The sequence below is a fragment of the Crocodylus siamensis genome, chromosome 8 (genome assembly GCF_052110815.1).
Source record: "Crocodylus siamensis isolate JL-2025a chromosome 8, ASM5211081v1, whole genome shotgun sequence".
NCBI classification, from domain to species: Eukaryota; Metazoa; Chordata; order Crocodylia; family Crocodylidae; genus Crocodylus; species Crocodylus siamensis.
The window spans coordinates 55,291,306-55,315,554 of NC_143402.1; the positions used below are offsets into that span (position 1 = coordinate 55,291,306).

Genomic DNA, 24,249 nt, shown 5'->3' on the forward strand with positions numbered 1-24,249 from the left:
AGACTAGGGTCCTAGTATGTGTAATGGCTTGCAAATGCATAACCCTGACCCTGCGTCTTTGAAAGTTACGTTTTCTCGGGTATGAGCTGTTCTATGCTACACTTTTTTTCCCCCACCAGATTTTGGAGCTACAAAGATTTTTTTTTTCCATTTTAATGAGCCAGTCTGTAGCTAATGCTCAGATAAGTGTTTTAAAAGTTAAAACAAATCCTTTTACAGAGTCAAATATGGATGCGGGTATAGGGGTCCAAGACTGGCCAGCAGGGCTTGGGGCCTTAGCAAGATTGTAGAAGACCCTCCAGTGGGTCCATAGCTGAGCCTTAAGTCACAGTATTTAAATGCAAGAAGAAAATAATTCGGCCCATTTCTAGAGGTTTTCTTTGTACTGTGAGAGAACCTTGGGGATTTTAAAATAGAAATTCCACCAGCCTTAAAATGTCAAACTTAGTAGTACATGGTGGCTACTGGCCTTAGCAACACTTGTAAATGGATTTTAGTGTTTTGGAAAGAAAATCAGCCCAGATGCTGAAGTGTAAATGCCAGCTGTTGCAAGTGCATGATCAGCTTTTTCTAGCACAGATTTCAGAAGGACTGGCTTCTGTCCCAGGAGTATGTTTATGGAGTTTTGGAGCCACTGTAGTTCACTGGGTAAATAGCACTCTTCTAATATTTCTATCACACTTTACTTTCTTGAGGATCTGTTAAGTGTATGTTTAAGGTTATTTAGAGACAAGTTGCATTATTGCCTCCTTTGCCAGGAAAGTGATCAGGAAGGCAAGTACTCCTTTTCTGCCAACATTCAAGAGGTAGGAGAAGAGGGCAAGGCGGTGAGTTTGCTGTACTCAGCTGCAGCAGCACTTTAGTTAGCCAGCTAGCTATGACCCCAGCCCTGAAACATGAGCATGTAAGCAGTCTCCAAGCCTTGGAATTGTTTTTAGGAGCAGCACTGATGTGGGAAGACCACACAGCACAGACTGGATTCTGGGTTATTTTTGTCACACTTTGACAATATTGTACTATTATCTTGTTGCAGCAGAGAAAGTGGATGTAATTGCTGGTTCCTCTAAAATGAAGGGGTTCTCCTCCTCAGAGTCTGAGAGCACCAGTGAGTCCAGCTCCTCCGACAGTGAAGATTCAGAAACAGGTTAGATGCAGCTTATTTAAAGACTCGGTCCTATACCTGTTTTCTGTATAAATAAATATGTTTTCAGTACTGGCTTGGTCTTTAATTTTTTATCTTTGTAATTGGAACAATGTACACAGTGTAGATTCTGCATGTTGCAACTACCCATTTTGGACCCGACCTATGAAACTTGGAGATAAGGGGGCTGCCTCTGGCATTTTCCAAGCACCGCAAAATCATTTATAGCTTTATTCTTCTGAGCCAGATGGGCTGCAGGAGCCAACCTACAATATATGCCAAGGTACCTATGTCCAGCCCAAGACTTAGATTCATATTTCTAGAGGAGCTTCATTCTCTGTATAGTTTGCTCATGGGGTGTAAAGTGTTCTCACAACAAAACACTCCTGCACCAGAGCTGTCTGCTAGAGAATGCTTGAAGAAATGGATTTGTGTCCAAGAAATAATAAAGACTCCAAACTTCTCCTTTTTTGGAAAAAGTGTGATGGTAGAGGGCAAAACTACTCCGTTTAGCCTTTTAGAATGGATACAGCCTCCAATTTCTGTGATTTGGGCACATTAAATTGAGGTTGTTTTCACACTTCTGAAATAAGATTTTTAGAGAGAGAGAGAGAGTGTGTGTGTAATGTGTATGTTCCTGTAAACTGGTTATAGCATTCCCTGTCTGTCTTAGTGTGCGGAGCTGCATAGTTAAGGTGTTTTTTCTCTAGCTGCCAACTCAGATGGATCCTGAAAGTTAAACCAGGCTCTTTCTGCCACATAAATCACCAGCAACAAAGATTCTACTACTTGAAATTATTTGAGTCTGCAGTTGGATAAGACAGAAAATAATCCTGCTTCCTTTCCCATAGCTGGATTGGCTCTGCAGTGCAAAAAAGGTGCAACACCCTCCCCTGCCATAAAACATGTTTGCATTGTTAGAAGTGCTGTGGCCAGAGGATAAGCTTGCAGGTCTTTCATTTGGCCAGTAGGAATGTAAGGCCACAGTTCCAAAACTTCAGAACAAGCCCGGCATGAATGTCACGTGAATACCTTCTCTGCCCTCCAGAGAGCAGCATTTAGTATTTCTTGGAGTAATTTTGGAACCTTTTTGGAGATACTTCCAACAAACTCCAGCTCTGTATTTTCTTTGGAACAAATCTGGACTAAAACTGTCTTTAAACAGAACACATTTTGAGTTGCATGCTTTTGTCTATTTTTAGTATACATTTAAGAGGAACTCCAGAGATTTGATGCGTTAGACGCCATTCCCTCTACTGCTGGTCAAAAGGTACCTTTTATTGGTGCTGAATCCTACCCTTGTGGTAATAGTAGTGTGATATAGAAAAATGGTTTTCTGCTGTTAGACAAGACTTGAATCAGAGCTGCCACTTGTACACTCTTGCAAAAGGTGTTTTATGCTTGTTTTATTTCAGTGGCTTCTTTTCCATTATGTCAAATGGTTAATGCTGTGTGAGACTTGCCAGTGCTCCCATGAAAAATTTTAGAATAACCTTTAGATTTTTCTGTCTTTCCTTCTCTTTGCTTCTTTAGTCATTCTATTCTGGATATGTGGGTATGATAACAGGGTGCTTTTCCTTTCTGTTCCCGCCACTTATTCCCAGCCTAGTCTTATTATCTGCAGAGTTGCAAGCATTGATACCGTGGCCAGTTTTAACGAAGTCAGTAGAGTTTAAACTACTAGACAACCAATGTATAAGCCATAAGGTGCTAGTGTAGGGCGAAAAGCAAAGAACAGTCTTGCTTTTATGTAAACGTTCTTAGCAAGCAGAAGTTACCTCGGCAAAAAGGCTTGCTTTACAAGCTGTTCTGAAAAGCCTCCTTTGGCTGCACTGCAGTTTGATCCATCTGAGTAGATAGAAATATAATTGAATGGTTTGTTTGCTGCCCTGTGACTGGCTCCAGCTATTGCAGTTAGTGCGGAGGGAAAACCTCCTGTTTTTCTGCCCAAAGCCCTTTATTTTTCTGAACACTTAGAACAGTGTGTTCATAGATGCCCCTGCAAGTCAGGCAGCATTCATTGTCTGGCACAGTCTCAGCATCACAAGAAAGCACAGCATCCAGTTAGTTTGTGTGAGATATTTAGTTAAGCTTTCACTTTCAGATGAAAACTAAAGGAAAGTGTTTTTTTCCTGCTTATTCTTAGCCGACTTGAGCCCCAGATAGCCTCTCCTTTTAAATGAAAAATAAGTGCTTCGTGTCTTCTTTAGTTATGATTCTGGGGTTTTCGTATAGACAGATACCCAGGTCTCTAACATAAGCACAATGTGTACCAATTGTACTTGAAATGGTATGTGTCAATAGGGTTCTCTGGTAATGGCAGAGTACCATAGCAGCTTGGAGTTCCTAGACAGATGTAATTAAAGCCTTAGTTGTGTGCAAGTTTAGCTTGATGTCTGCGGTATTCCTGTAAGCTGACAGTGTGTGCAGCTTTCAGTTTCCTTGCTGTGTAACTTGTCACAGACATTAGTGCCTCCAGTGTACTCTGCTGCACTTCTTTGGAAGTGCTTGAAGAAGAATTTTGCCTTTTTCTTGGTGTTGTCATTTCCATAACAACAAAATTGACAGTAAAACTCTTTTTCCCATAACCACTCCTCTCTCTCTCTTGCACCTTGGATACCATTTCAGGGGTGACCAGGCTACCCTTTTCAAAACTGGCCTCCTTAGTTTGGTTGCCTCACTCCATATGTGTCCATCTTGGGCTTGAGTTATCTGAGGTTCTTAGCACCTCCTACCTAGCATCTCTGACTTGAGTTGGCAGTCTTGGTGCTCAGCATTTCTACAAGTCAAGTCCAAGATAGGCCACAATGGCCACCAAAATAGCAGGTATTTTGACAACGTTATTGCTGGAGAAATTAGGTCCTTTCATCAGAGCCAATGGATTATACTGTGCCTTTTGGTACAGTTAACAGTATTTTTGTGAGCCACCTCTTTCTCAGGTGGAGTTTGAAATGGAATCTTTCCGGTCAGATACATCCTTTAACAGCTTTTCTGTTGGCTTAAACTTCCACTTTTTATTAAAAAAGCTGAATCCTACGGTATCATTCTTCCATTACTATTTTTTTCAGAACGTAGCAGCTTCGCATGATAACGGATGAATCTTTATCAAATGTTCAGGTACAAAACCAAAACAGTAAAACTAGTCTCCAGAATTTCTTTTTAATATACAGTGTTTTAATATATAGAGATGAATACTTATATTTTATAATATGTAGGTACCCACAAAAATGAAACCTTTCCTGGTTTAGATTGCATAGGGGGGGTGTGTGTGTGTGTGTGTGTGTGTGTGTGTGTGTGTAAAATTCTCTTGCTTTTCTGACAAATATAAAAGTCGTTGAAGACCCTTTACTAGAGGGTAGTAACTTTCACTATTAACATATAGAAAGCTGTTTCCCATGAATTGAAATGTAATTGTTGAACTGTTTTTAGAGTTGTATGTTTGATAACTTTATGTAACTTTGTATCATATTGTTAGTTCACGATGCCTTTATTGTAACAGCCCTGTTGCTGCCCCCCCTTCCGTTTCCTTTTCTCTGTAATGTTTAAGTGAGCAGCATGAGTCTGAAGAAGCTGTCATTTTCTGTTGTAAAATATATTGATTTGCTAATAGGATGATCTTGGAAACACCTGCACTGGCTAAGTGGAAAATTAGTTTTAAAATTGACTGATAATCCCAAAAATTGTACCACAATTTGAGATCTGGTATCTTGCTCTCTTATATAATGACTTTGCTTTAATTTTTCCTTCTTTTTTGCCCACTAAGCCGCTGCTTGGTGAGATTACTTTGTTTTTGTGCAATCTATTTGTGGCCTTAAATCAGCTAAAAATGTTGATACTTTAATTTATTTTACCTTGGCTTGGATTTGCTTTGGCTTCTCATAAAGCACTTTGATACATGTAAACATGCAAGATAGTTAATTTTGTCATGTATAAGCAACATCATATCACAGATGTTATAACAAGTGTGAAAAAGTTGTGTTGAAATTGCACTTCTGTCCCAGTCTCTTCCAGATTGCTCTCAATAGAAACAGCACACAGGTTTTGCTTCACTTAGCAGAGTGGTGGTCTCTTATGGCTGTCTGACTCTTCTGTAGTCCAGAGCTTGTGGAAAGTTCTGGGTTGACATTTTTCCCCAACTCACTCTTATTAATCTGATGTCTTTAAACATCAGTTTAGAATTTCTGACTGAATTTGTTAAGCATTCTCTCTTGTCATGAGCGCTTATTAGAAATCAGTGTTTGCAGGTATTGTATGGTGAAGATCAAGAACTATAGTAGAAAAACTAATACCAGAGGGGGAGATGTGGCCTGGGCTATGCAGAATGTCAGGCTGGATGATCTTAGCTCTAACATTTGTGAAAGTCAGTGCCAAATGAAGAGCGTAGTATAATTGATCCTCAGTTGGATTTAGCAGTCTCAAGATGATCTGTAACAAAATTGAAATCCACCCTGAAAACATGGTTGGTGACAGACTACATTCTGCCATCAGATTAGTTGGAAGTTACATCCTCACTTCCTGACATCCTTTATTAATTTACTATGAGTTGCCTCTTCCAATCGTACATGCTGGCTCTTGAAGTGTAGGCAAGACCAAGTGTACATCAGTGAGAAAGTATGCAGTGATCCTGTAACACTTAACTCTTAGAAAAACTGAGAGCCTGCTTAGCTTCTTTTGGCATAAGTATGTCCCTTTCCTCTTCAGTACAGGGTGAAAAGCTCAAGGTTTTGATACTCTAGAAATGCAGGAACTAATGCTTCTGGTGAACCAAGCAATGCAGAAATGCGCTTTTTTTGGTTTTGTTTTTTTCATTCAGAACAAAGAGTAGTCTTCATGTTTCACAGCCTTTCTCCCATCTTTCATGGCTTTAGTGCTGAATGAAGTGATATTTTGATTCATACTTTACCTAAAAGCCTTCATGTATTACTTTGGCCAGATTTTATCTAGCAGACCCAAGGTCTCTTGGGAAGGCCTCAGAGAATTTGGCAACCACCTGAAATTGTTTCTGTTGCAGTAAGCACAAGAGCTCAACTTTTTACGTGGCTTGTTTCTTCTACGCTTTTTACAAGTTTTCCTTATGTTCTGAGACCTAAGCTGCTGTCCAGCCCAGAGGTAAAAGTTTGAGATGTTCTGCCTTAAATCTATTCAGCTGTGAGTTAAGCACTTCTGTGTTTTATAATATACTTTTTATGCCTCCTGTAAAATGTTTAACCTTTCAAAATCCAGACCCTATATGGGGCCAGATTCTAATAAAGAAGAGGGTATGAATCTGGAAAATACAGCCCTTTTCAAAGGGACTGTCCATTTGAATTTAATGGGCATCTGTATTGTCTTTGCTAGGCATCAGGTAGCTTTTTAATAACTCAGATTAGTATAGAATCCTGTTCAGCCCACATTGCCTTTTTCAGTCCAGCTTCAGTGTGGTTTTGAAAAGCTATTAATGATGAGAGCTCTAGTGAGTGAATTCACCAGGACTCACTGGGCATCCAGATCAAAAAGACCTTGTGCAGACTTCCTTTTGTAATGTCTCCCTGAATGGCACTAAACCAGGGGAGGAAAAGGGGAGATAAATCTGCTCTCAGTAATGTCTAGGATTAATCCTGGGTGTGGACAGATGAACCAGTCCTATGATAGTGAAGGTGCAGGGAAGGTGTGCTATGTCAGCCACCATGTGGTAGCTACTTTACGCCTCAGCTCTAGCTCCAGTATAAGTGGAAGCAAAACTAGGGTGCTGTTCCTCTGAATCAAACAGGGCTAAGTTACTGTGGCTTAGATTCCACTTAATACAGAATAGGACATGGAGCATTTACTAGAGAACAGTTAGTACATGGAAGTCCCGCCCATCCCATTCCCGCCTTTAAAGCTGTGTGGCTTGTTCACCTATCCGTACCCTGGATGGGCGATATGAGGGGCTCTCTTCTTTGTGTGTCAGTAGAGGGGATTGAGCATATCTGTCTCCATCTTGAAGGCCACATGAGTAGGTACTTGGAACAGCTCTATTTCACAGCCATTTACAGAAAGTTAGGTACGAAGTTAGGTTGGGGGAGTTCTTCAGGGCTGCTGTGAAAGCTTTGTTTTTTCTTTCTGTCTTTAAGGTGCAAGCTGTAATAACATCTTAGATCAGGGAAGAAGTCAGTTTTCTGTTGACTAACAGGTTGAATTCTTAGCCTCTATAACGCTGCAGTTGTAGAAGTTAGCTATTATAATTCAACAGCAAAGGTTGCCTGACTGATTACATTTCATATCCTTCCTATTTTGTTACCTGTATCATATTTCGTTCATCATTCTATTTTAACTTAGTGACTTTTTAAATAGCCTCTTTTGCTGGGAGTTTAAGGAAGGAGCGTGTGTTCTACTAGCAACCTTCCACGTCTGAGGAGTTTCTTTGGAATGAAGGTGCCAGGGAAGGGCTGCATTTGCCCCCTGTAGAACATGAATTCTTGTATTGACTTAAGTGGAAGTGAATAGGGCTTCTAGTGAGGTCAGCCACTTTCACTATAGCTGATTACAAAGTCTTGCTTGGCTGACATCTGCTGTGAAACAGACAGCAAAAGCAAATGCTTTCCAGAATGGCAGTGAGATTAATGTAGACAGGATTTCCAACCCGTCCTTTGCCCAAGTAGCCCCTTCCCAGTTCCAGTAGACTGAGGTAAGAGAAGAATAGTTACGAGCAGTTTTTGCCTAGACTAGCTTTAATTTGTAACTGGATGCCAGGAGGAGAGCATAGCTCTTGTATAGATCTGCTCTTGCACGTCCATTTTCTGCTTACTGCTGCCAGCGTCTTTGTATTGGGGAAGCAGAACTAACTAGTAAGGTACATGGGGTTATAAATGCCATATAGGGCCCAGTTCAGGATACCTGTACACAACACAAGTCCTGTTTTGTAACGTGGGGCTGCTCAAGTACACAGATGTATGCACTGCATCTGGGAGAGGAGACTCAACCAAGCTAGGTTTAATCAAGCCAGCACTAGTACCAACACACAGGCTTCAGTACAGGTGGCACAAGCCTTTCTGAGACCCAGGGTATATGGTCAGACAATTTACCCTGTGCTAAAACCCATGTTTCTGTGTCTTCATTGCTATCAGTGCCAAGGCTAGATAGTCATGCTAGCTCAGGCATGCCAATCCATGCTCTGGCTGTTCTTCAGAACTGCAGTGCAAACCAACCCTCTGCACCTTCCAGGGCAATGGGACTAGTCTTTTAAATTACTTGAATTGGAACTTGGGAGGGTCCCACTGCTGTTTTATTTTGCCCTGTAAGTTTGAGGCTTCTCCAATATGTCATTCATTTACTGAAGTGATAGTTCCCTTTGATATGTAGTAAATGGATAGGCCAGTGATGTTCATTGCCCCTTCTGTGTAAAGCTTGAGATGTCTATCCAAAGTCAACCTGAATCTTGGCCTTCATGCTCCATCTGTTACTGGCAACTTCTCTAGCCACCACTTTAGGGAAATTGCTCCCTTTGCATGGCTCTGTGCTGTGATGAGTTAATCCATTGTCCCTGCGCAAGAGAGGAAGGGAATCCGTTAGTGAAGTCTAATGCCTTCCACCACAAAGCTAAGAGAGCACCACAAGAAAAAGCTTCCTTGTCTTGAGCCCGGAAGTCGCACTTAAGGGCCTCACTTTTTGGAGCTGTTCTAACATACTGGAGGAATTTCAGGGGTTCTCTTTTTTTTGTCAAGGGAAGTTCTCTATACAAAACTATTTTGTAAAGTTTTTTTTTTTTAACTTGAGTCTCTTTTAGCAATGTTAAAATGTTTTTTTCTTTTTCCAGATCACATGTTTGTTTCTGATGTGTGTTATTTTTCTATGGGCTATAGAGGGTGTGGGATTGATTGATTGATTGGTTTTTTTATTGGAATGTATAACTGCATGTTTTTAGCAAACCTGTAATTCTGTTTTCTCTAATGCATAAGTGTGAACTGTTTGAAAGTCAGAATGCATTTGACAACGAATGGACTGTCTTCGTACCATTTTTATTCAGATTTCTTTAAGGCACTTCAGTTAGCATTTATCCTCTACAAATAATTACTTTATACAAATCTGTTTATTTTTATATTTTATCTGCATGCTTTTTGATTTAACAGTAATGTAACCACAATCTTCTTTAAAAAAAAATCCAACAAATTGTATAGTTTTTTTATAATTTTGTTTTTAAATAATAAAAATAAATAAAGTGTTTGGCTTGCTACAGAAAATGCACCTTTTGTATAATGAAATTACAGTTTTAACAATTTCAAAATGGAAAGAGTATTTTTGCCAAGTACATAATTGGAGGCAATCGTGTGAAAGCATGAAGAGGTGACTACTTAGCATTTGAAAAAATGTATTAGTTGGGGGGGGAACACACCGGGATATACAGGATGGGCATAGATTAGACAGAGAAAGTTTAGGGTAGGCAGAGGCTTCTTCACTTACTGGAAACTGAAAGACTGTAGTGGAGTCCCATGTTTCTTGCATTTTGGCTACCGTATTCCATGTGTGCAGTGAATAGGTGTAAAGAAGTTGTGTGTGTGTGTGTGTTTCCCCCCCCCACTTCCTCCCCAAAAAACTGCTAGCTTTAAGCCTAGTCTGGGTTTGAGGGTTTAATCAGTTTTTTTGTGATTCTGGCCTTTTAACAATCATAAAGATTCCCTGGGACATTAGTTTCTCAAGGGCACCAGTCAGCCCAGTTGCATTCTGTGGGCTTACACAGATGTAAGTGATTGGAAAGCATCCAAATTTTGTAAGCGCACAGCAGGGAGTGCAGCCAGCAGCCCACTCAGTCTTTGGCTCTGCAGAACTACAATTATAGAAAGCAGTAAACTTTCATCTTTACAATCAGCTGACATGATCTGTATGTCCCTGGAAAGGAAGCAGTCAGAAAGGGTGGTTTGTGGCTTGGTTTACATAATTACTCTTCAGAGTAAAACAGCATGTTAGGTGTAGAAATACTGTGCATTTTTAGTTTTATTACTACCTTGACTCATTTGGAGGCTTCTGAAAATTACTTGTTCTCTGGCCAGGAGGTTTGTGTGCTGTGGTGGCTAAAATGAAGCCAAACAGTGATTTAGCTTCTCAGTCTCTTAACTCACAGGCATGGTACTGTTCACTCTTAAACAGCAATGCTGATCTCTGAGAAGCCGTGAATTGTGCACTGCCTTTGGCTCACTATAAAATATAATCTGGTTGAGGTGTGGGAGGGGAGGGTGGCATTGACAAGATGGATGGAAACAGCTGTATTTACCTGCTGGCAGGGAATGGTCCAGGATCTTGTCATCGGACATGCTAGTGTCATATATTCACTTAGTTTAAACCAAGGATGGTATCAGTATAAGGAATATACACACCAATAAGCAAACACCATAACTTCCCTTTTGGGGGCCTAGCTAACCAGCACACAGCTTGGGTGCAGGAGTAAACACTACTACCTCTACAAAGAAGAGCAGCAGAATGGCACCAGGAATACTTACGCCAGTTTGAGGGGCTGGGAGCAGTTCAGAGCTCTTTGGAGTTGGTAGTTGCACACATCCCTATAAGACTTTTTGATACTTCCGCCCATGTGTCTGCCATAAAAGTACAGATGAGAGCTCGGAGAGCAGTCAGTCTGACTCCTGAACCTGGGGATTGTCTGGGTATCTCCCATTTCTAGTCTCAAGCATTCAGGAGTTGCATGGGCTTAACTGCCTCTTTGCTGCTAATGTTTACTTAGTTCAGCTTGTGTATTGACACATGCAGCTAGTCTGAAAGCTATGGAGAAGAATTCTCTCAGATCCCAGAGATTTGCAAAAGGAGTATCAATCCTTTAAGATTCTGGCATCTCTTCCTCTCATAGGGAGATGAATCCTTGTTCTAGGCTCCTTTTCCTCCCCACTTTTGTGTGCATTTGGTCTTGTTGGATTTTTTTCTCATCAGTCTTGTCCTTTCCTCCTGAGTAAACAGAACAAGCAGGAATATTGGTTCTTTCAATCCTGTCGTCTTCAGGCAACACAGCCTGCTCAGTTTCCATTTGGTTTTTGGATGGGTACTGACTTGGGTGGGATATATTGCAGTATAGGCATGGTAAGCCTGGATCACCATAGCCTTAGGTGAGTAGGATGTATAAAAGAGAGAAAATGGTGTTCTCTCTTCCCGTTACATTACTACACTTGTAGCATACAGGAATGTACCAGTTATGGGCTACAAAGCACATACTACACCAGTGTTTCAGGCACAGCAAAACAGCCCAGTGTCTTGGATGCAATAGTACTACAGGGCCCTTGTCAGTCCCCTTATCTCTCCTTTCATAAGTACAATTTTCAAGTACCAGTTAGCATAAGCATTCCAAATTCTGCCACCTGCATTAGGCCTTTTGACATGCCAGTTCTGAAGAACATGAGGGAATTGTAGTCCAGCATAATTATTCTGAAAGGCCTGTGTGCGGTTGGGCTTTTTCTTCTGGCCTTCCTGTATCTTGGTGGTGATTCTATCATTGAGTGCCACAGGTTTTTTTTTTCCCATTGGCTAATTCTACCATGTTCATTCCTCTTGGCCTAGTACCTACTCTTTGACTCGGGCAATATGGGGGCAGATTTTTAAAAGCAGAAAATGTAGGTCACTCTGGTTGGAATTGCTATGGCAAAATAATGTCAGGCTGAATAAGGTGCTTGCACATCCAAGTCAAAAGCTACTGGTATTTGAAAACAGATGTTTGCAAGCAGTTGATCTGTGATAGTGGTCAGTGCACTGGATAGATTTTGTTCTCCGCTCTCCCATGCGGTCCTGTGGAGACATTTAACCTCTACAGGTGTTTCACTTTTTCCCATCTTTGCCATTGGCATCATATGACATGGCTTTCTTTGAGCAAAAGTATTACTGCCTTTGGGCTGATGAGGCAGTCAGTTTATTAGCCCATCAGTGCTGCTTTCAATAAGCCTCAATGCAGGGCAGCACCTTTCTGAACTTGCCTCTCAAAGCATCAGATCTTTACAGTTGTCCTCAGAAAATTAATACCCTCATCCTAAACACTGGCATTTCAGCTCCTGCAGCTGAGAATGTGTGCCATCTTCCTACCCAAATCCTTGCCATCTCAGGCGCATGTTCAGATATGCTGCTGAGCTCAAGCTCTTCTAGTGCCAACCTTGTGGTCACCAGAACCGTCTGAGCCGGTGAGAATGTGAGCAGTTGAATAGGTGCTGGCTGGCATTAACTGACAGTTGAAGTCTGATAGTTTCCTGAAAAGCTCAGGGAATCCGCATCGTTCTAAACCCTCCAGGCTCACTGGGCATGAGGCTGTATTTCTGAGCTGCCAAAATTGCCATGTCAGAGTGAGAAACAGACCTACTTGTTTGTCTGCACTGACAGCAGTGTTGGATCTGGGTGGGTGCAAAGACTAACTAGGTTTTAAATTTAGCTGCAGAGGAGTTTGGCTTCATACAGACCTTTATAAGATTATGGAAATATACCATGCAGAGTACAAATTCTAGAATACTTGCTTAAGATGACAAAACTAGGAATCCTTTGCTTGTCCACCTAATAATCCCTGGGATGTGAATGGAAAAGGTCAGTTTTGGCAGGGATAGTTTTAGAACCACATTCAGAGGTGGTGCTTGAACCATGACTTTGCGCTGCTAAGCATGCCTAATACAGGTGGAATAGCACCAGCTAGGGGCAGGTGGATGATCCAGCTGTTGATCTGGGATTTTACCAGGAAATAATTATAAGCCTAGTGGCTCAGTTTGTTCACGGCATTGTTGGGAAAGACTAGGAGGTATCAAATTGGGAAGTTGTACTCTATAAACAAATGTCAGTGGCAAAAGTTTGTGGCTTAGCCAGAGCTGCTGGTGGTTGCATGTGGGTTTTTTTGGGTCTGGTGTAAGAAGCTGTTTCTGTGGTAGTGCCTTTAAGGCCCCGCCCCCTCTCCCAAACTCAGCTGCTCTCTGGTTGGGAGGGAGGTCTCTGGGTCACCTCTCTGTTTTATCATATTTCCCACCAAATTAACGTCTTTCCTGTTCTTCATCATTTTGACCATTGTATTGTTCAGCTGAAGGCTCTTATGCTTCTTGATTGAACTCCAGAGGCAGCTCCCACCATTTTATCATTACTGGGGGTAGTGATGGAAGCGTCCCGAGTAAGCAGGACCCTGGTGATTTCACCACCCTTGTGTGACTAGTCAGAGCAGGTCAAGACAGCCCCCTCTGCCTGAGCTTTCCTACTTTAGCTCCCATTGGAGCTGCAAACGATGGAAGATTTCCAGCAATATCTAGTAGAGATAAGGCTCTGTTGTTGTGTGTTTTTGTCACATGTGTGATAGAAGCCAGTGGTTGGAAAGCTGCTGTTTGCCAGTCCAGTTGCAGCAGCTCCTTGTAATTGTGATTAATGTTTGGGAATTGAGGATCCTGACTAGTTCTGTGTAGGAACAAGAGGCAGACCAGGGAACTCAGTTTTTATCCTTGGGGAGTCTCTAGTGAGTTCCAAATGTAATATTGGGAAAAGCTGCTTGGTGCATGCTTCCGAGCGTTTTACCAGTGAGGCCTTGATCTGGATGACTTTAAGACTGAGATCAGTAATATCACTCACTCCTGTGCGAGTGTCAGGGACTCCTGGCCCCGCAGTACCTAGAGGCTAACTCTTCGTTATTCCCTCTTCCTCTCTCCACAGAGATGGCACCAAAAATGAAGAAGAAAGGGCATTCTGGGCGAGAGCAAAAAAAGGTGAGTGACAGCAGAGGCTGCTTTCCTCAGCTGGCATTAAATTTAGTGCCCACGCCACAAGTCAGCACTGAGACAGTCAGGCCAAGCCAATGAGTTGCTGAGCTAATTGTACACTGCTTTCTGGGCTCCCTTGTAGGTAGGATTTCAGTGTCCAGTTTGATTCCTGGAATAGTTTTGGTCCAGCCCTGCTAGGAGGAGGTGGGACAGGGAGTAAAGTAAGGGGTGTGGGGGGCCCCACAGCTGCTCATCTCACCAGTTGTCTCTTCCTTAGCATCACCATCACCACCATCCTCAGGTGCAGCAGCAACCGCAGCAGCAGCCGCAGCAGCTGCAACCACAGCCGCCGCCGCCACCACCTCTGCCTGTCCCCCAACAAGCACCGCCTCCGATGAAGTCCTCCCCGCCTCCTTTTGTCCCTGCGCAGGTCCCGGTTATGGAGCACCCGCTCCAGGGGAACATGTTCGACACTATGACACATTTCACCCAGCCTATCATGCATCTTCCTCAATCCGAGATGCCTCCCCATCTTCCCCAGCAGCCTGAGCATAGCACTCCTCCTCACTTGAACCAACATGCCGTGGTCTCTCCTCCAGGTGAGCACATCATGGCCAGTCCTATGGTTCAGAGTTTTACTCAGGCCATTTCATCTGCAGAATTGGGTTTGTGCATCTGCACCACTGTCTTCCAGGCAGAGCAGGGGTGTGATTGGGCGTGGTGGAGGAGGAAGGATGGGCAGGCCTGTCAGAACTGGGGTAGAAGGGTCTGCCCCAGTTGGGCCCAGGGGAACTGGGGTGGGATAGTGGCAGCTCCTGCATTGAGTGGGGCATTCTCCCCCTTCTGCTGCGTGATGCCATGTGTCCATGCTCTTCATCCCCAGCTTTGCACAATGCCCTGCCTCAGCAGCCCTCAAGACCCAGTAACCGAGCTGCAGCACTACCCCCGAAGCCTTCGCGTCCACCGGCCGTGTCACCAGCCATAAGCCAGCAGCCCATGCTCCCCCAGCCGCCTTTGCCTCAGCCTCCCCAGGTCCTGCTGGAGGACGAGGAGCCTCCTGCCCCTCACCACAGCCTGTCTCTGAGCACCAGTCAGATGCAGCTCTACCTTCAGCAGCTGCAGAAAGTGCAGCCACAGACGCCTCTCCTCCCTTCAGTGAAGGTCCAGTCGCAGCCTCAGCCACCCCTGCAGCCTCCTGCTCACCCCTCAGTGCAGCAGCTGCAGCACCAGCCGCAGCAGAGGCCCATGCACATGCAGCCCATGCAGTTCCCTCCCCACATCCCACAGCCACCTCCACAGCAGCACCCACCTCCACCACAGCAGCCGCCGCCACCGCAACCACAGCAGCAGCCCCAGCCACCACCACAGCAGCCAGCACAGCAGCCGGCAAAACCTCAGCAAGTCATCCAGCACCACCCTTCACCACGGCATCACAAGCCAGACCCCTACTCGACTGGTGAGTGATGCTTGGCCAGAGAAGAGCTACTTAGTGTTGGTAATGGACTGGGGTGGGGAGGCTGCTGGGCAGCATTGTCATGGTCTTCTCACCTTGGCCCTATAGCAGGGCTTGGTATCTGAGAGCTATGCTCAGTCTGAAGGATCCTTTGCTAGCTAGGAGGCTGGTGAGGCCTCTGAGCTTTTCTTTCCAAAGGGGAAACCTGATGGTTGTAAAGGTTTCAGGGCAAGAGCAAGCTCTTCAGCTGGTGCTGCCACTCTCTGCTCAGGCTTAACCAGCTCCTTTCTACACTGAAGCTCAGCTGACAGCTAGGAAACTCAGTTTAGAAAAGGGTCCCATGGGTCACCTTGATGTGAGGCTTGGTTTGTGATTACATAGTACAGTGATTCTCAACCAGGTACTGTTGAGATCCTTTTGAGAGTGCCACTGGGTGCCCCAGCATTAGTACTGTTAGGTGTACAAACATCTGTGCATGATTCACAAGATCAACCCAGTGATATCCAGTAGGAACAGCTTCCTGCCATGTTGTGATCTGAGTTCTTTTCAACAGAAGAATTGCTTTAGTATTTTTTGTAGTCAAGAAACGAGTGGAAGCCACTGGAACAGCAGCTGTGTAAATATCTTCCTCCCCAGCAGCAGACCCGGGGTCCAGATTCTCTGTGGATTTTGTGCTCTGCAGTTTGCAGTATGGTGGGAAGCTCCTAGTGAAAGTTGCTTTATTGCTAGGCCAGTGTCCAGTAAGAGGGAGGACAGCAGACAAGGTAGGGAAGCTGACTGTTGTATTAGACTGATGGCAGACAGTCTCTGGGAAAGGTTGACCTTCCTAGAGGTAGCTGAGCAGATGCTGCAGCACTGACAGGTGTGTGCGAGGCCTTGAGAGCCCAGGACTAAGAGTGCTTCCACCCAAGCCTCCTGTGCGTGCCTCTGGTTTGTATCTGATCCCTCTCACCCATGGGCAATGTCTGGGAAAGCAGCTGTTTTTGGGTTGCCATGCTGACCAGATGTTGAGTTAGGCACGTGGGACGTAATGAGCCGGCCTGTCTTAGGAGGTTCTGCTGAGCCATCTCCATTGGCCCGTTTCTGCCTGTGAGAATGTGTTCCCTTGCTCACCTTCTGTTTCAGTTTCCCCCTCTACAAGATGTAAATGCCCAGGGTTGCTGTAGAAAGGGAGGGAGCTCTCACTGCATGGTAGAAAATGAATACTTCCTGCTTGCTAGAGATGTAGCATGTGCACTGGAGCTACAGCTCTTGGAGTGCAGTACAGCAGGAGTGCATTCTCCCCAGCAAGAAGTTCTGTCTCTGTTGTAATCTGAGTTCCTTATCAGATTCTCCCTGGGATCATTTGAGCGGCCTGTGCTGTAGTCTTGCACTTCTGGAATGCTTTGAGCAAAACTGTTATTTTGTTTTATGTGCCATCCCTATTCCACTGACTTAGGAGAGCATGGTGCCAGGAGATGGGTTCTCTGCCCTCATGTTAAGAAAACTGGACTTGTCTCCTTGTGTCAGAATGTTAGTGTGGCCAGCAGGCTGATTAGCCTTATGCTTACATTACTTTAAAAGGCTGAATAACTTATCTCGGTGGTTGGTAGAACATTTTATTTTTAGGATGTGCTTTCAGCTTCCCTCCCATTCTCACCATTGCACTGTGCAAGTGGGTCAGCTGCTGGGATCTCGGTAGGGTAAGCAGGGTTTTGGTGGATAGCACTTGGGGAAGAGCTTTCCAAAGCAGCTGCAGATACTGCTGGGAATGTTAGTGCCCCCTTGGTGATCTGGAAGGTGGTTTTCTTCAGTTGTGCATCCCATCCTGAGGTGCCATCCCTTGAATGAAATCTGAAGCATGCTCTAGGTCACTTCCATAGTTTTCTAGGGTTGGAAGGGACCTGGTAGATCATTGGGTCCGACTCCCTGCTCCAGGCAGGGAAGAGTGCTGGGGTCAAGTAACCCCAGCCAGATGCCTGTCTAATCTCTTCTTGAACACCTCCAGGGTAGGGGAAAGCACCACCTCCCTTGGAAGCCCATTCCATATTTTGGCAACCCTTACCATAAAGGGTTTTAAAGAGAATTTCTTCCTTATGCCCAATCTAAATCTATTCTTCAGTTTGTGGCCAGTATTTCTGGTAACCCCAAGGGGCGCCCTGGTAAACAGTGTCCCCTATTCCCTGCTGCCCCCTGCCCCCGATGAGTTTGTAGACAGCCACAAGATCACCTCTCAGCCTTCTCTTGTGGAAGCTGAAGAGATTCAGGTCCCTCAGTCTGTCTTCATAGGGTCTTACCTGCAGGCCCTCAGCCATACGAGTAGCCCTCCTCTGAACACTCTCAAGGTTATCCACATCCCTCTTGAAGTGCGGTGCCCAAAACTGGACGCAGTACTCCAGCTGTAGTCTCACCAATACCGCATAGAGGGGAATTATCACTTCCCTAGACCTGCTTGTGATGCACCTGCTGACACAAGAAAGAGTGCGGTTAGCCTTGCTTTATTACCTCATGACACTGGTGACTCATGTTCATTCATCAGAGATCTAGAGCTAGTGGTACTTGTCTTGCCAAGAAAGCCATGATTAAATGCCTCCTTGTCTATCTGTCCATCCATCCACTAGCCTGGAGTTGAGAGGTTGCTTCTGAATTAGCACATATTATGTCAGTGCAGCCCTGTGGCAGCTGGTAGTGCCTGGGAGGTAATGCTGCGGTGGGGATACTGCTATGCTGGTGCAGGGTCTTCCTACGGCTAGGCCACTGGCGTGGATCACATCTAGCTTGTAGCATGGCAAGCCTTAAAGTGTAGCATGCTGCCCAGCCTGAGGGCCAGTTCTTGGTGAATGTTTGACACAGCAGTCATGATGACGGGATAACCATCTGGTCCTGAATTTTTGCAGGTCACTTGAGGGAAGCACCTTCTCCTCTCATGATGCATTCCCCGCAGATGCCACAGTTCCAGGGTCTGGTCCACCAGTCACCACCTCAACAAAACATCCAGCCGAAGAAGCAGGTAAAGAAAGGCAGAGTCTGAGTGCAGACTCAGGCCACTGTGCCCTTCCCTGTGTGGGCAAGTAGGGTGTGTGCTTACAGATGCACAGACTTTTGAGGCCCTATATGAAGACAGGGCTAGTCTAACCGAGGGCCCCTTGTGGTGGGTTATTCAGGAAGCTGATGGCTCTACAGTGTAGATGGGCTTAGCTAGAGGAAGGGGCTTGTCCGGGCTGCGACTGATGTGTCTCGATACTCTCCTGTGGCAGGAGATGAGAGCAGCCTCTGTCGTACAGTCCCAGCCTCTGGTGGTGAAAGAGGAGAAGATGCATTCGCCCGTCATCAGAAATGAAACATTCAGCCCCACATTGCGGCAGGACCCTCCCAAGCACCCTGAGAGCATCAAGCCTCCTGCACATATCCAACAAAGTGAGTCCAAACTGGTGCTGCTCTGATCACACCGCAGGCTGGGGTGTTCCAACACCAGGGATACCAGGAAAGCAGATTGTCCAGTATGGTGCAAGCACCCACGCTTCAGCCTGCTGGTAGGGTGGGAGGGAGGGACAGGTTCTCCCTGGCTAGCTCTAGGACGTTCCAGCACCCTGCGAAGGCAGTCTCCTACCAAGACAATTTTTGCAGGAGCAGAGATGAAGTCAACAGAGGGCGGGCGGCCGGTGATCAGACCCCCTGAGCAGACTGCACCGCCACCTGGCGTACAGGACAAAGACAGGCAGAAGCAGGAACCAAAAACACCTGTTGCTCCAAAAAAGGTAAGTCTGCTGCACCAGGATACAGACCCTCTGGGGTCAGGTAGCAGTTAATTCCCTCGTCTAAACTGCAGCACTCCAGCACTTAGAGCTGGCTCCTTGTGGGAGCGCGTCAGGAATGCAGAATCCCTGAAAATGCTCGAGTTCTGGGGGCTGTTTACGGCCCTAACAGTGGTGTCAGCTCAGATAGATCCCTGGTCCCTATGTGTGCTGCTGTATGTATGGTACAGCCGGCTGCCCCCAAGAACACCAGGACTGGACTCATCAGACCTTTTAGCTTCCTGTCACCAAAGGCTCCCTAGAGCAAATCTAGCTTTAGTATTTTCCCTTCCTGATTGTCAGTCAGTCACTGAGTGTCTGGCCCTGCAGCAGCTTCTGAGATGTGGGAATTAGAGCAAAACCCTTTGGAGATTGTGCGAAGTGCTGCCTGATTTGTGGCAAAACCAACACCTTGCCCATGGCAGCCTGGTAGTGATGTGGACAAGGAGGGAGTCTCTGTTCCACAGGTGGACTTGGCCTGGTGTGATTACTCAGTAGCCCTCTTGGGCTGTGCCCTCCACTTCATTCTGGCCGGGGCTCCTCTCTGCTTTCCTGCTGGTCGCCATGGCAGCAGTTGTCCTTGTGAGCAGAAGATGAGGAGGCTCCCAAATGGACTGTATCCGTGGGCCTGTTACTACCAGCAGAGGGCTCTCCTGGCCTGCTGCTGGAGCAGAGCAGCCTGCTTCACACAGGAGGCCAGTTATAGCAGAGTACCTTTTTGACATGGCCTATATCAGTGACACTTCTCTGTTGCATCTTAGCAGCTGGGGGTGCAGGGACAGCCAGTTGTGACCTGTTTTGAACCCTCCTGGCTGGGGAAGCTGTGGCAAGGGCATCTCTTAATGTATGTTTCATTGGGGGTTGGAATGTCCATGGGGTCCCACTTAGAGTCCATCCAGCTTTGTGTGAGAGCCTCTTGCTACTGGCTTATACAAGATCCTCTGGGAATACCCTTGGCTCTCACATATGCAGAGCACAGGATTTGGGGCCAGGTGTTCAGTATTAAAAATGACTTAAAGAGAATCTGATACTGCCAAATACAGCTCAGAGCCCTCAGGGCCATCTGGATAGGCCACAGGCTTTTTGCAGTGGCTGGCACTCCTTTGCATGCCCTATGCTGCTGCTGTGAGGTTTTTGTCAGCTAAGAGTGGCCAGTTCCTCAACAAAATGTCTTCCTTTCCTTCACAGGATCTGAAAATCAAGAACATGGGCTCCTGGGCAAGTTTGGTCCAGAAACACCCAACAACTCCGTCCTCTACAGTGAAGTCCTCCAGCGACAGTTTTGAGCAGTTTAAGAGGGCAGCACGGGAGAAGGAGGAGCGGGAGAAGGCTCTGAAAGCTCAGGCAGAGCAGGTGGAAAAGGAGAAAGAGAGGCTGAGGCGGGAGCAGGAGAGAATGAGGTGAGAGGCCTGCACGTCTCCTTCTCCCTGGGGGCTCCAGCCAGTGGTTCTCAGCAATAGAGCAGTGATTCTCAGCCAGGATGCCACAACTTTGAAGGGTGCCGTGAGGTGTGGGAGATTAAACTCAGGCTTAGGTTTGTCCCTGCCAGGCTGATCCCCAGGGCCCTCTTCAAGGGAGCAAAAGCTATAAAGGGAGGCCTTAAGTCTTGTGAGAGGTGCCTTGAGTTAGTAAGGTTGAGAACAGGTGCTATAGGGTTTTGAGATGTGCTCCTATCCAATGCAGTACTTCAGCTTCATCTTCCATTGTGCAGAGTGGAGCTCCAGGGGCTGATTGTTCCTAGCTTACCCCACTCAAGGCACTGGGGCCCTGCTGGCCAGTGTTGAGTCCACAGTTCCATTGACCAGTGTGGTCTGCAGAAGGCCAGGGAGGCTCAACTCCAGCAAACCCTGCAGTGAGGAACCCCAGAGATGCTTATTCTCATCCTGGGATTCCCTGAGAGCAAGAGGAGAGCCTGCCCCACCACCTGCAGGTGCATAGTGGCTGCAGGAATGACCCCGAGTTCTCACATCCTTTTGGTTCCAGCAGGAGTCGCGATGATGAGGATGCTATGGAGCAAGCTCGCCGAGTCCATGAAGAAGTGCGGAGACGCCAGGAGCAGCAGCAGCAGCAGCAGCAGCAACATCATCAACAGCAACAGCAGCAGCAGCAACAGCAGCAGCAACAGCAGCAGCAGCAGGTGTCAGCTGCAGCCTCTGCACCTCAAGCACAGAGCTCTCAGCCACAGTCCTCTCAGTCCATGCTGGATCAGCAGAGAGAGATGGCCAGGAAACGGGAGCAGGAGCGGAGGCGCAGGGAGGCGGTGAGTGAGGGGAAGGGTCGCAAGCACTGTGGCTGGCATATCCTGAGGGGAAACAACTGGGCAGTTTCAAGGGACAGAATATCACTTTGCAGGCTGGGAGGCTCCCCCAGTTGTTGGGCCTGGTGAGCCAGATGAAAGCTCCCAACTCACGTGGGGTGGCAGGTCATTGGGCCAGGCCCCTGGGGCCAGTTCTGTAGGGCAAAGGGAGCAGGCCATAAGCTTATGTAGCATAGTAGACTCAGGCTCTCATTTGCCCCCAGTGAGCTGTGGACTGTAGCCGTGCTGTGAAGCTACATACCCTGAACGTGCCGGTTGCTGCAAACATTGTACTAACCCTGTCTCCTCTCCCTTCAGATGGCAGCTACTATCGACATGAATTTCCAGAGCGATTTGTTGGCAATATTCGAAGAGAATCTTTTCTAATAGCGCCTGGTTTTCTTCTCCTGACTCTTTAATTTCCCGGCAAATCTTTGACTCTCCATAGTGTTAACAGCGGCTGGGAGGGGAGCGTTCCTGCAGCCCTTCTGCATGCATGACCGTCGCGGATTTTTCAGTCGAGGCCTCAGAAGGATCAGCAGAGTCTGCCTTACAGTTTGACCTTCGCCCCCTCTCACACTGACGAAAGATCAACCAAGACAAGCCAACGACATGCTAGGTGTGACTGGACGTGCAGCTGCTGGGAAGGGTGCCCCCGATCACCTGACACTCTCTATGCCAAACGTATTCACAGTATCTCCGGGACGTCATGTTCTCTTCACACCTTTTCTATCCATAAGGGCCCTACGTTCCAGAATGTCTCTGACTAAATGCTGGGTCACCGCAGCACAAGACGCTCTTCACTGAGGCCATGTTCAAGAGAATCCTGGCTTGCACAGGAGACCCGGGGTCCAGCTGGGAACATACCCGAGCTGTTTCTGGTCCTTTCATCACTGGCTTTGCCTTTAACTTAACTTCCCACAAGCCTTTAGCTGGGAGCCATTCTCTGTAAGTGTTCGCTTGTGAAAAAGGGAATAGTACAGTGGAGGTGTCAAGTGTAACTGGCCATTTGAGTGAGGTTTTTGTTTTAGCGTTGTGTGGAGGTCCGGGATTCGGAGCTAGACTACCAACCAAAGTCAGTTTCTTTCAGTCTGTCTTATTTTTCCTTTTTTTTTTCTCTCTCTTTTCCTTCCTCCAGACAGTTTGGCACTGCTCAACTCTTGCCTGGGTATTATTTGTCTCTTCATTATGGAGTGGAGTGGAGTGGGGAAGCAGTAACAGCAGGGGAAGCTACCACCCTGTCACTAGTGTTTGACTGTGGCTGTATTGTATAGTGAATATAGTTGGCATATATTTGTTTGAGGTTTCTGCTGAGCCCACCAAACTTGGTGTAAAGACACTGCTTTATATTTTGCTCAGTTTCAAACTTTTAGTCTATATTTTTAACTGTAAAACCAGAAAGCTGCATTTTGGGTTTTTTTGTCATAAAATATGTTTTAAAAAGAAGAAAAAAAAAAAAGAAAAAAGTTTTTATACTTACGAGGAGGGTCAGAGTGGGGCAGGGGCTGCGGTGCCAGAATCCTTCCCTGCCCGGCCCAGCCCCCTGGCCAGCAGCGCGCCACCCTGGGCACTATTCAGCGTGTGTTCTTCTTTTAATTTTATTCTTTGAACTGTTGAACGTTATGTGCCATAAATACCCACTATACAGTACAATACTGGCGTGTCAGTATTGGGCGAGCTCTGGAGTCACTGATTGGTTTTACTTTAATACGGTGAATATGCATTTGGTCTGTACTGATCATGGAATAAACTCATCTCTTTTTTTTTAAAAGCTGGTGTTGTACTGACATTTCTTTCCACCACCCTCCTTGTGCCAAAGCCACCGAGCAGGATGAGGATTGTTTAGGACAGCTTGGCCCTGTCTCCTTGAGGTGATCGGGAGGTGGGGAGGTCTTCTTTCAGGTCGATACCATCATGGGGCAGTATTGGCCCCAGTTTGTGTCCTCCCCTGCAAGGCCACGGGGACTGCAGTGCTGCCGTAAAGCAGCCCTGGAGAAGGTATAGTCATGCCTCATTCTGCAGCAGGCTGCCCTCTCCCCTCAGCCCCAGGACACTCAGCACTGATACCCCTAGGATTTTCAGCTAGTGCATTTGCTTCCAAGTTGTGATGCAGGCATAGTAGCATGATGCAGCACAAGGCCAGAGCCTGGCCAGTGCTGGAACTGTGCACTGGGGCCAGGCTGTTGGCTTGCAGTGAGTATGGGCGGCTTCCCTGCTGCTTGCTTTCTAGGTTGGAAGGGGTGGGAGGAGCTTGGCCAACGGCCAGGGGGGGCCTTCTCTTCACATTCCAGACCCAGTTCAGTGTGAGCTGGGTGCAGGAGGAGTTAGGCAAGGCAGGGGGTAACACTCTGCTGTTGTCTTTGACCAAGCAGCATCCTTGGGCTGTAGGGCTTGTTTCTGCCATGGGCTGAGTTCAGTGTTTTCTAAGCTGTGCTCCTGTGTCTACTGCCCGGGGAGGGGGAGGGGCTAAATGCATGTGAAGGGCATGGCCCTGTTAGCGTCCCAAGGCGAGGGCAGTAGGCTCGACCATCCTTGTAAAGGATGACTTTATGGCCCTCTCGACAGCCTTCTCTCACTGTCACTTAGGAGGTTGCTGATGGGCTTGCACCTACCCCTTGTGGTCAGCAGACAATCCCAGCACAGCCGGCAAGTCCCTCAGACCCCCCTCACTAAAGAGTTGGTAGGCAGTGCACTGCCAAATCAGCTGAGTCAGCATGCAAGATCCCCATGCTGTGAACCTAAGGGAGCGGGGTGTGGAGCTGTCTGGTGACTGGTGTGAGCTTGGGTCTCGGTTCTGTCTGGTCTTAGGGAGCTGCTTTGCTCAGCACTGGTGAAGACATCTGGTTTGGGATATAGGGCTCCATTTTCCATTGGCTTGTGGGCTGCCCATGGCTACAAGCCATGGCATCCCTGTTGGCAGA

At 46.5% G+C, this 24,249-nt stretch overlaps 1 protein-coding gene across 14 annotated transcripts in view; it reads left to right on the forward strand.

The window, feature by feature from the left end:
• Positions 1-23,099, forward strand: part of BRD4 (bromodomain containing 4) — a 140,912-nt gene extending 117,813 nt beyond the window's left edge. For 12 of the 14 annotated variants that reach the window (XM_090061425.1, XM_090061428.1, XM_090061439.1 and 9 more), the window contains 10 exons: positions 1,034-1,144; positions 13,760-13,812; positions 14,084-14,405; positions 14,690-15,262; positions 18,136-18,248; positions 18,496-18,655; positions 18,866-18,996; positions 20,221-20,432; positions 21,016-21,292; positions 21,647-23,099. In XM_090061425.1, the coding sequence (XP_089917551.1) occupies positions 1,034-1,144; positions 13,760-13,812; positions 14,084-14,405; positions 14,690-15,262; positions 18,136-18,248; positions 18,496-18,655; positions 18,866-18,996; positions 20,221-20,432; positions 21,016-21,292; positions 21,647-21,715 (2,021 nt within the window). In that variant the 3' untranslated portion in view covers positions 21,716-23,099. The remainder of the gene's footprint in view (positions 1-1,033; positions 1,145-13,759; positions 13,813-14,083; positions 14,406-14,689; positions 15,263-18,135; positions 18,249-18,495; positions 18,656-18,865; positions 18,997-20,220; positions 20,433-21,015; positions 21,293-21,646) is intronic. The other 2 variants (XM_090061427.1, XM_090061429.1) reach the window with 1 other exon arrangement.
• Positions 23,100-24,249: the final 1,150 nt, after the last annotated feature.